The 12,440-nt window shown below is 36.3% G+C and overlaps 1 protein-coding gene across 4 annotated transcripts in view; it reads right to left on the reverse strand.

The window, feature by feature from the left end:
• Positions 1-12,440, reverse strand: part of LOC136257266 (uncharacterized) — a 56,574-nt gene that overhangs the window by 8,626 nt on the left and 35,508 nt on the right. For all 4 annotated transcript variants that reach the window (XR_010701874.1, XR_010701875.1, XR_010701876.1 and 1 more), the window contains exons 12-18: positions 9,569-9,670; positions 9,404-9,492; positions 9,173-9,229; positions 7,333-7,481; positions 6,968-7,112; positions 2,651-2,785; positions 2,055-2,186 (exon numbers count right to left, since the gene is read on the reverse strand). Coding sequence is in view for 1 of the 4 variants with exons in the window: in XM_066050359.1 (XP_065906431.1) it covers positions 2,055-2,186; positions 2,651-2,785; positions 6,968-7,112; positions 7,333-7,481; positions 9,173-9,229; positions 9,404-9,492; positions 9,569-9,670 (809 nt within the window). In the remaining 3 variants the exon portion in view is untranslated. The remainder of the gene's footprint in view (positions 1-2,054; positions 2,187-2,650; positions 2,786-6,967; positions 7,113-7,332; positions 7,482-9,172; positions 9,230-9,403; positions 9,493-9,568; positions 9,671-12,440) is intronic.

The raw sequence follows: 12,440 nt of genomic DNA on the forward strand, positions 1-12,440 counted from the left end.
TTAAAATTCTGCTTCTGAAAGGGGGGTTCGTCCGAACCATCCGAACCCCCCCCCCCCCTGCCTACGCCCTTGGATGTGTGATTTATTTTGGCGGGTTTTGATGGATACTCAAGACAGATAATGCTTGTATGTAACCTTACTTAGCAGCTATCTCTCAGCAAGACCACTTGCTATAGTGGCCACATCAAGTGTTGTGTAGTTGGGCTGATAAAGTACTTTATGGCATCTTTTATTTTAGTCAGTTGACTAAAGCTATAACTACAATTACAACGTTGTAGTACAATAACAAAACTAAACTTATTGTGGAAAACTGGTCTTATCACCTAATAGTATCGAGAGGTTGTTTAAAAATTCTAAATAGGAAGGCGTAGGATGAATTAGGCTAAGTTTTGGCTATCATCCATGTTTAGACAGTGGTGAAATGTAAGGCTTACGTAGCTTATAGCTCAAATGAATGACCCTGAGCAGTCATAGAAATGATGGATTGTAGCTACATGCACTACACCATATTTGTGATCCAGTCTGAGAAAACCGGTCTTATCACCCATGTTAGCAGATTCGATTTTTCACCCAGGACACACAGCTACATGAATAAACTATCTAATTCCACATTTAAAATCAGCTAGACTTGAGTGGTCTGGTTTTGCTGGCTGCTTTTCCCAAGCCCAGTGGCGATCCGTACGTGTGGTGTGGGACCTTAATGGAGCTCTGGTCAGCCTGGGAATGACTGTGTGTGGCTGTACAGCTCTGTGGTGTTGAATAAGTACCTCTGCTGTGGGTTTCCTTTCATTTTAGCCAGTAGTGAGACCTCATTGGATCAAAACTTGGCAGCTCGCCTGATACAGTCAACCTCGGTTTAAAAACTATCTAAAATGGCAGGAAATTTAGTTGTTGGCTACTTGCACAGTGGATGTTCTGGAAGGTAAGGAATTGGTGTAAAACGTATGAAAATTTGGTACACATAGCTCCAACCATTGGCGAGCTACAACACACTAAATACTTAAAACCGGCATTTCTCAATACTTTTAAATAGGCGATAAGCCCGGTTTTGTCAGACTGGGTCACATTTTAAGATGGTTCAATCAAGAAATTACGCTTTTCATGACAAGGTGGTGAAGGCCAGCACAATCAGATTCAGGCCCTTACGCAGGATTTTTAAAAGGAGAGTTGTGAATTGAAGTGGTAAGTGTTTTCAGATGCGGGGTCTGGGCGTGAGAGAAGTTTAATATTCCATGTCCTGAGAATGGCCTCAAATTGCTTAAATGCAGAAATGCATGCACTGATTAAGTAAACTTCCCCACAAATTGACATAAATTCCTCCTATCGCACACTGATGCAAACAAGCCTACAATGTAAGCAATACAACTATTAAAATTGCAAATAGGCGATGCAACTAATATCACTGGTATACTTGCTTTTGTGGCCCAGCTCATATTAAAAATAACTCAGATAACAGTTTCCAGTGACAGACAGTTGAAATACTCTGTTTCTTTTATCATTAAGGTCTGCTCTTAGCAACTTCACCAGCCATGTCTTAATCCAGTACCCTAATTCATCTTATATAACATGAGGAGAATCATGTGACACAAATTTTGTAGAGATACTAAATTTTATGGACTGTTTAAGGGCCATTCAGGTCTCTAAACTGAAGCACATTTACAGTACAGATCTTTATTCAACACCACAGTGCTGTACAGCCACATAGAGCGAACCACAGGCTGGCCAGAGCTCCACTAAGGCCCCAGACCACTTGTATGGATCACCATGCACTGTGCTTAGGAAAAGCAGCTAGTAGAAGCAGACTACTCAAGTCTAGCTTATTCATGTAGCTTTGTATTATTGGGGAAAGATCAAATCTGCTGACATAGGTGATAAGACCGGTTTTCCCAGACCCAGTCATAATTATTGTCATAGTAAGAAGACTAAATTAGCTACTAATTTTAGCACAATAACCAATATCAAGACTAGCATTCTTTGTTCAAAAATTCCAAGAGGACCCAAGATTTCGCACATAATATTATAATGAAATATGAATCTACACCATAAAATCTTACCAAGTTTCCAGGTATTGCGATAATAGCAATAATGAATACACACCTTCTGACCAACTCCACTGGAGCCCACCATTTGTACTGATCAGTATATGGTTCATGAAGAATTCGGGCCATAGAAAATGCCCAATATCTCTATGTACAGAAGTAGCAACATAAAAATATATGGTGCTAAAATGCCTGCTTTATAAATTTGACAATGCAAGCCAAGTATGTGGGCACAAACTACATCCCATCACATAATACATCATACGTATCTCATTACTGTATATCTGCATTCTGTAGATTGCCTCACACAGCTAATTAAATGCTTTATAAGGGGTGAAAAGTGCATGGCTATAGCATTAAGTTGTGTTCCATGAAAGTTTAAATGGGTACATGGCAACATGCCCTGTTTTTTGTAGGCCTAGTCACAAATGTAATACTGCAAAAACCATAAACAGCGAATTTGAGTACGTATTACATACTGTACAGCTGTGTATGTGATAATCTGGTTTCAAATTGTATGCATTATTACTTTCATAGTACACTTTCTGATAATTGCTCATTTGCATTATAACATATGCACATAATTATATGAACTTATGATATGCTTTTACCTTTACTTTCTTCATCACTACAGCTACCACAAATATAATCAAGATTATATAAAAGACTAGTATCAGAACTGCTACTAATGCAAGAGCTAAATGACTTCCCACATAGCATTCAACTGTGCCATCTACAAACCACCTCTACAGGAAAATAAATATAATACGTATGAATGAATCTGTACAATGCAGCATTGTGGGATGTATAATACATACAAGTCAAAGAAAATGGGATTGGTACATATATATATACTCCAAAACAGCCAAGCTGTAAAAATAGTGTGCGGCCCTCAAAAAGGCTATGGTGAAAAAAGATGTGAAATCCAAGGTGGCAGCCAAGAAATGGTAGTGATGGTAGGTTAATAGTAAAGATTTTAATAATGACAATTCAAGTGAATTTGGTGCCGCTTGGCACAAAATTCACCTGAATTGTCGTAATTAAATTTTTACCATTAACCTACCATCACAGCCATTTCTTGGCTGCCACCTTGGATTTCACATCTTTTTTCACCATAGCCTTTTTGAGGGCTGCACTCTTTTTACAGCTTGGCTGTTTCGGATTAGATTTCAATTCTTTTTGTATTTGTATACCCCAAAGCTGGCCTATGGCCAGATAGGCCAGCTTTGGGGCTTTTTTAACCTATCTTTTTTTTCTTTACCACAGGAAGAAGAAAAAGATAAAGCACATTAACTAATTCAGTAAATGTACAAATTATATATATATACCACACCTGTGGTTGAGATCAAAAGCACCACGCTGTGGTATATAACAGATATACCACGGCAAACTGTGGTATATACCACACGTTGTGGCTACGCTTATACCATATATGGTGTAACTTCACACATTCCGTGAAATCCTTATCTAGTAAACGGTAAACAAGTCTCTAATAACAAGTGCCTAAATCAACCAACAATTATTCACCTCAGGAACTGGAACAAGTTTCGATGAACTCTTGTCTCCTTCGTGGATAACTCACTAATCGCGACTATGTGGGCATGGCACCGTTAAAAGTGTAAAACGTCTGATCCATCAAGAATTTCTATTGGTTTCCATCTCCAGGAGGTGCTGTTTCACTATAACTTAGAATAATAATGCCCAACCCTGGCTTTCCTATCCCGGCAGTCCCCATATCCCAACTGGTGATTTGACAACTTTATTTTGTTCCAACCCTGGGGCTTTTTCGGCGGCAATATGATCAAACAAAACTCATTTTTATAGGCAAATAAGACACCCTATAGAAATCCTTCTTAGGAGATAGAGACATGCAAGGTTGAGTTAGACAAACTTCAAATTCTTTGCCCCAGTACCACGTATGCTACCCAAGGGGTAGGGAGATGGGGCATGATGATAGGCCCAAGTCCATCATCCCAAGTAGGGAAAATGTAGTAAAGGTTTTATTTATAGCTGTTATCCCAAGTAGAGAAAATCTTTTGCTTAAAGGTTTTATTCATTGCTGTCATCCAAACTAATAAACATGTTTTATTTAAAGGTTCTGTTTATTGATGTTATCTGAACTAAACAACATCTTTTGTTTAAAGCTTCCATTTATTGCTGTTATCCTAGCAAAGCAAATATTCTTGTAGTAAAAGATATTAATAGCAGAAATATAACCTTTTAATGAAAGGGTTTTGCAACCAATATTTGTTCGGAGTCTAGAATCTAAATCCTTAACCGTTCATCAGATTTGCACCAAATTTGATACTAGGATTTGCCTTTGGAGTCCCTTTCTGTGTGCCAAAGTTCAAGGTGATCGGAGTACGTGTTTGCATTTTACAGCAATTTTTGCAAGTTTGCAAAAAGACTAAGAAAAAAAAAAGAAAAACAAAGAAATAATACATAACTTTGGCTGCTTGTAACTTGGAAATGGCTTGAGTGATTTCCTTCAAATTTGGAATGTGGACTCCCGTAGCTGGCAGACAACTCTGCAGCTAATTTGGTTCCTATCGGATAAGGTACCACTGAGATACAAAGGTATGATAATGATGTTGTTTTCTTCCTGTCAATATACCCACAGTGTGGCGCACCGGCTTCTTGGGCTGCATGACTCACTACTGTGTGTCTTGATATATGAAAATTAGCATAAAAATTTAATTAAGAATTATAGTGTACAACAATACACTGGCCCAATACAAATTCTATTACATAACTATTTTCAAGGCAACAACTGATAATGGACTGTCACCTCATGCAAGGTGCATGGGCCTGCATGCTTCAAATTCTCAAAACTAGTACCCACAATCAATCCCATAATATGCCAGTAAGAGTAGATGAAAACATTTCATAAAAGAAATCTGGAATGCCTGGAAAGTATTAACAAGAAATGGTTCCTAAGTGCTGATAGCAGTGCTATGGTGTATATGGAGTTTAATTATATATATGCATCTTCTCTTCCCTTTGAAGTAAGGCGTAAAAGCAGTTTATGTCAAGGAATTTTGATCAAAATTAATTGTGAACTCCAAATTATCACATGTTCACTTAGGGAGGATTATGTCACTACTAAGTCTGAGATTTTTTCTGTATTCATCAGATTTTTATTGTTGAGATTCTCGCTCCCTGTATTTATAGGCTTGAACCTTCTCATATAGCACTCCAGCCTAACGCATATATGTTTTGTATGCAGCCAGAGTTAACACTACTGGACAATTTGGCCTTGAAAATCCAATGAAATTTTCAAAGAAACCTTTAAAAAGTTGATGTCGCCAATGAATTATTTTATTTTCATAGTATTTTCATTGGACAAATCAATGAATATCCAATGAAAATTCTATGAAAATTAATTTCATGGAGTATTCATTGGTAAAGTTCAATGGATTGTCATAGGTTTTAAATTAGTATGTGAAAATGTAATGAAAATCTTGGCCACCCATTGAAATTTTGACTTTTCAGAGGGTTTTTAACATTTTCAGAGGATTTTCATGTGAACTCATCCAGTAGTGTAAGGTAGGGACTTGGAAAGGAAGATAGTTTGTTGTATGAGGAAGTTCACAGGTTGCTGATATTAGACAAGATGTCATATATTCATGACTTTAGTTTAGCCATGGAAACTACTTTTGTGCACTTAAAACATTGTTATGAGCTAATGTTTTGGCTATCTGTGGCTTAATTAAGTAATTAATTAACCCTTTCACTGGTACAACCAGATTTATCCAGTACTACATTATAAAGGGTGCTTCAAGTACAATTCTAATGTGCTAGCACTTCGATCACACGTTTTATAGTATGATGCACTTACCTTGAAATGGGCATGTCCACAGAGGTCCCATTTCTTGGATAACCAGATTCTTCATGCACTATTGTGGGTTTATTATGTAATACCACAAAGTTTTTCTTCTCAAGAAAGACAAGTTTCATGAATCCTCAAGTTGATAGTCGCGTTTTAAAGTCCACTGGATTGTTGTAGATAGACTATGATAGCCTAGGATGACAGTCAGCCATTTTTCAGAAGTGTGGTGTGATTCACTCATGTATGTATATGCATGCACGATACACGATTTGGTATAAATCTCGAAGAAACCAGCCACAGAAATAATCGCTCAGCAAGGAGACTGTTTAGAATAGTTTTGTGGATGGAAATACTTACTTGTAGCAACTTACTTTGTAACTGACTACCTGTGTCGGTTGTTTTTACTGTATTTTTTTGGTTTTGTTGGATTGTACTGTAAGTACTGTAATTTGTGGTTTTATTTACATAAACAATTACAACCTAGTCAAGGTCCTTAGTCTAGAGCGATTATTTAGAGGTATGGTAACTAAGTAGTTTAGTGTAGAGTGAAGCTTGTATAGCACAATTTTGTTGTAGACTGTATGGTCTCTCGGAAAATCTAGCAATGAAAGGGTTTGTTAATTAATTAACTGCACACCCACAATCAAAGTTTTCTGCATGCTCATGTTGACACACTTACATTTGGCCCCAGTATTACTTTGTCATTATTCTTACATACGTAGGTTATCCATGATTAAAGGCCCAGTATACAGTTAATACACTTGTGAAGCACTCACACTTGGGCCTGTGGCCCTTGTGCTTGTGCTATTATATACTGTATCGGGCAAATCACTTGTGCCCACTGTAAACAGTGCATATATCTCATTATGGTAGTGCATATAATATCTTGCTTACATCCTGAGGCTGTGCAATATGTGGTATAAGCACTATCTTTCCAGAGGTGTGAAAGTTGTATAATAACACTAACTCTTGGCTTGCATCATCACAATAGTGACAATGTTTGCATGATGAAAAAAGAAAAAAAAGTTACTCACAGCAGTTAATACAATCACAGATTTCCGATTATAGAGGTTCTGAGATATTGGGAGTTGTTACTTACCAGTGTTTTACTCCCACTGTCATCACTGAGACTAGGACAATTCAATATGGACAGTGAAGTGTTCAACACATCTGTGCTAAGTAGTATTATAAGTACCCATAGTCCACTCCATGATAGCAGCATGTTCTTTCCAAGTTTAAATTGTCTATTATCATAAAAAAATATATGCACATTAGTGAAAATACCTAAAATGAAATGATGAAAATGTATAAATAAAACAATTGGATTCATCACCCACAGAGGTTGTACTTAACAACTCCATCATGTACCCAGTGTTTATTGCTTTTAATTTTTTCCATACTTTAAAAATTGAGGAAAACTGCAAAAAATGGCACATGCACAAATAAAGTGTTCTACATGCATACTTGTTAGCAACATAAAGTATCAGTGAGATGATTACAGCCAGCAATAGTGGTAGATATCTTAGAGTATAGGATACTAATGCAGTCATTCCAGGGTAGAGACAAAAATCATATGGAAAGTAGAGACTAGTAGCACTGCTGATGTAGTGTAGCTATAATTAAATGAAAATATTCAAACATTAATATTATTGAGTCAAGTTATATTATTGCTTATACATGTGGTTTATTTAAACCAGGCACGCACCGGACCGGCTGTGGGCGCGCCTGGTTTACTGAAATTGTTTTCGTAAAAGTGTGTGTGTGTGTGTGTGCGCATGTGTGCGTGTGTACCTATCTATGTTTGTCCGTACACACCCACGTGAGCAAAATCATTAAATAATGGTAAAAGCAGCTTTTAAGTAAGAAGTAAAAGCAAAATGAAGTCTGTATTAAACTTCTGCACTTTGCTCTGAGGTGGTTTCTTTTTGGCGGTCTGAAATACGGGTGTGGCGACTCTCCTTAGACTTTATAATTACCTTCCCTTTGGGGTTTTACAGGTGTTTAACAACTGAAAAACAATGGTGCAGGCCTCGTAGACTACTAGGAATAGCCTATCTCTTTGAGTTGAAAGGGGGCGTATCCCTTACGTACGCGAGAGCAGCTTTGAGGCTTTGTTGAGAGAATTTGTGGGAAAAAACATGATAGTCAAACTATAAAACATTTCAGAAGATAATTCTGTGCGTAATATGCAGTTTGTTTAACAAGCACTTCCTTAGCAGCGCATAGCAACGTAATTAAAAGAATTACAAAAATTTCATGAATTATGAAATATGAAAATTATGCACTAATAATAAATATATTATTGCACAACCAAAAACCCTATTTATATAACAATTTCATAGTTGGATAATTCCAGATGAGTTAGCTAGCTGCATGGCGCCTGGTTTTTAGAAGTAGCACAACAACAACTTGTTTTATTTTTTATTTATTAAGGCTTTACAGCACAAGTGCTGAAGGTCTCTAGGATACCTGGTCCTACAGCCTGTATAAAGTTATTACATTAAGTATGTTTGAAAAAGTGGAGAAAGGAGACAAAAATCCATAATTGGACCTGGGAAGTTTATTATTACATGTTCAAAGCACATTTTACTTTACAGTGTACTAAATCCTTCCAATTTTGTCATAACTGATGACATACACAAGTTAGTACATGTACAGTGTATGTTCACAGTAAAACATATTATGGCATTTTCAGTGTATTTGTTAGCACCCCTTGTAGCTGCAGGTACGTAGATCTTTAACACATGCTATGAGATGGTGTTTTGCTGTCCTTGAAAAGAGCAGTTACGTATTGTATGTTGAATTAAGGGATTGATTGCTGTATTAACGTATCATATGGGTGTATCTATATCTTACTCTAACTGTGATAATTTTAGGTCAGTCATTGTGGGTGATTTTCCTTGAATATATTTTGATGTTCCGGTAAAACAAATTTACAATTAAAGGTAATATCTTTCAAATAATTATTGGTGATTGCACAATGAAGAGAGAAAAATTACTGTTGCTGCAAATATGTAAAATTAATACTAATTGCATGGATGCACGATATAAAACTTATGATGATGTTTCATATATGCATACGTACATATATATGTAACTATGTATGTACAAAATGGATACCATTTGGTGGATTACAGTTGCGTATAAGTAATCCAATTTTGTGAGGTCTTTATGTATATAGCAATTCTAAGATGACGGTGAATGTTACATACATACATGTGTAAACCAATTGTATTCTATTCTCTATTATGTTTGCTCATGCGCATGCATATTATACACGTACAATGCATTCAAACATACTTACATATGGATGAACAGCAGAAAATGTCACCGGAAAGTACTGAGCAAGATAAGGTGTAACCTGAAATGAGAATTATAAACCTTCATGTGATTGTTTTACAAAAACTGTAAAAGTATGGTGTGTACATTATTATTAACTATTCATTATCAGTTTCGCACTACAAGTACATGTGCATTTGAACATGGAAGATGTTGTGTAGATAATGCAAGCTACGTAACTTATGTATTACTTTACCTGAACATAAAAGAGAAATGGGTACAACCAAGACTTGATTGATGTTGAGCATATTAAAATGCTTGTAATCACAATGATGTCAAGTATAACTACGACAGGTATGAATTATAATTATGTACACGATAATAATAGAGTTGTGTAATATACAAAACATATTCAGTTTACCTAGTGATATGACCAGCAGTATGCTAGCCTTTCCACAAGAAACACACTTGTTGAAAAGGGCACTCACTCCTTTATCTCCAAGACACTTTCCACATAAATAGCCTAAAATGTAGCAAATAAAGTAATGAATAAATGTTACATGAAACGACTACAAAACACTGTCAGAGACACACTATTTTTCTTTCAAGCAAGCATTACATACTGGTACATAGGCAGATATAGGGGTCCCCCTCCCTTCTCTTGTCCCCTTGGACTTGCTTACCACACCATAATGACTCCAAAAATAGCTGGGAATCATTTACACTGTACAGTGGTCCCTCCATTATCCGGCCATTGATTAACCGAATATTCGGTTATCCGAACTGTAGCGATGACTGCTCTATTAGAGTATTATGTATATAAGGTGTGCATTCTATTAGAGTAATTGAGCAAGGCTCTGTATATAAATGAATGGGCTTAACTTTTCAATTATCTGAACACACCCAGGGCCCAACGAGTTTGGATAATCGAGGGACCACTATATTAGTGTTGCTACGATATATCGATACATCAATAGTATCGATATAACAAGGTGGTGATATGATATAGTCAATCGGTTATATCGATGGTTGTGCAATAGTGGTGCCGCTTAGGATAACGATGTGTGGGAGGCCAGACATATGGTATTTGGCATTTAATTAAGTTATGTGTTGATGGTGTAGTGTGGTAAACAAACCAACCCCAAAGTAAATTGGGAGATTTTAAGGTTTCTATGTAGTGCCTATGTAGTGCCAGCCACTTGTCTCAACTGTAAAGCAGTAGCAAAATGCATTTAGCCAATGTTACAGTTAGTTCTACACCGTGATATATGTTCATATCGTGACATAAACCTTGGTGATATATGATATAGAGTTTCTCTATATTGTGGCAGTACTACACTGTACTGAAGTACAGAAACTAATGGCCAAATAAGAGACAACAGTTATAAATGCACAGTACAGTTATTACAAGCTGTACACTGTGAAGAAATTTAGGTTAATTGGTTTGAATTTTATGTGAAGATTGATATGCGTACTCTAATAGAGAGGTCACAATACTAGTATCATCAAATGATATTATTTGCAAATTATAACAATGCAGCCTTATTTTGTGCATTTAATAATACACTTTACTATAAACAGGTTTTACCTCAGATAAACTAATGAATTTTCTAGATTAATACATGAATTGCAAAGCATAAAATTAATTTTGTCAATAACTATCAAAATTCTCTCAAACTCAAACCTAGGATGTCTAATTTTTAAAAAACATTTCAGAAGATATCCAACTAAAGTATTAGAATATAATATTATTTCCTTCGTTCATCCAGCTATATATGCCAACCTAATTAGTAATGCAAATAAATATAACTTGTGCACTAAAATTCCAGTCTTCTCCTCATAGTAGAATAAACATTGTTTTTATCCTAAAACTTCTTGTGCCCCCCCCCCCTCATCCTCCAACAGTGTCTCCTAGATCCACCTATGTACTGGTACATGATGTAAATACATTACAATGATGCTTACCTGTGTTAACTATATCGTTCATGTGCATTAATATAGTGAATATTATACAGTATGATAGTGCTGTATAGTAGGGACCAGCGGGCCCATGAAAAAACATCACCCAAAAACCAGCCTCACTTTTCCCTGATGATGATGAGACAGTATTGGTTAAGTAAAACTATGCCCAAACAATCCTTCAGATAGACCCAATAAGTTGCTATGAAATTTTCAAAAAAATTAACAGAATTTTCACTGACTGACTGACTGACTGATGCCTTCAGACAAGATAACGGCTAAGACTACAAGCTTGAGTTTTTCAATGTTCAACGTCACTTAAGCTGGACACATGCCTTTTGGCATACCACAGTATGTACAATGCATTCTTCATGGACTTACTAATGTCCTCCTTCATAGTGGTTCCTTTGATTGCAGAGGTGCTTTTTGAACAGTTTTTTGATTCGTAATGCTATGTAATGAGTTGGAGATAGCTGACAACGAAGCATAATGGATACTATCACTTTTCAGACGATAATTGATAGCTGGGACGAGTGACATCATTTTTTTCTCTTGATGCAGTGTGCGTGGGTTCACAGTCATAATAATTTATTTTACAAAAATAGTTAACTAACAAGTATTCAAATCAACTTGGAATTTCATCTATAGTAGGGGCCATAGCACATCAATAAAAAGTACTGAAGCAAGCTGGAGTAGTGCATGATATTAAATCACAATAGAACAATAAGAAGTGTTATATCCCTACCGTACATTTTCATTATGGTATATTGAGCACAGTAGGGATATAACACTTTTTATTGTTTTACTGTGATTTAACCCTTTGGTCCCAAAGTTAATAAAAAGTGTTCCGTTAATGCGAATGCCACTATAGTGGCTCTTGTTACACACATGTGTTCAAACTCATATATCTCGTAAACAAAATATCCTATGAATATACGGTTTGGACCACGCTACTCTGCAGTTAACAGAGCTTTACCAGAGCATTGTAGCACAATCAAACGTGATGTAAGGCGAATCTGTGTTTGAAAGAATTTTCGGCCATTTTAAGGCGATAATTACGACGATACTACTACCTGTCACAAAGGAGAGACGGAATCAATGAGGTTAGTTAAAGTTATATGATGTTGTAGATCTATCTTTCGTGAGTAGTTTAATGCAAACCACGAAGCAATAGGTGGTTCCTACACGGAGTAATAGGAGCCCAAGTTTGTATGTAAAAACACGTATTTTTCGTAAAACAACTTTTGTTTTTAAGAACCAAAGCCACTATAGTGGCGTTCAGGGCTAAAGGGTTAATATCACGCACTACTCCAGCTTAACTGTTTCAGTAACTT

The sequence above is a fragment of the Dysidea avara genome, chromosome 6 (genome assembly GCF_963678975.1).
Source record: "Dysidea avara chromosome 6, odDysAvar1.4, whole genome shotgun sequence".
NCBI classification, from domain to species: domain Eukaryota; kingdom Metazoa; phylum Porifera; class Demospongiae; order Dictyoceratida; family Dysideidae; genus Dysidea; species Dysidea avara.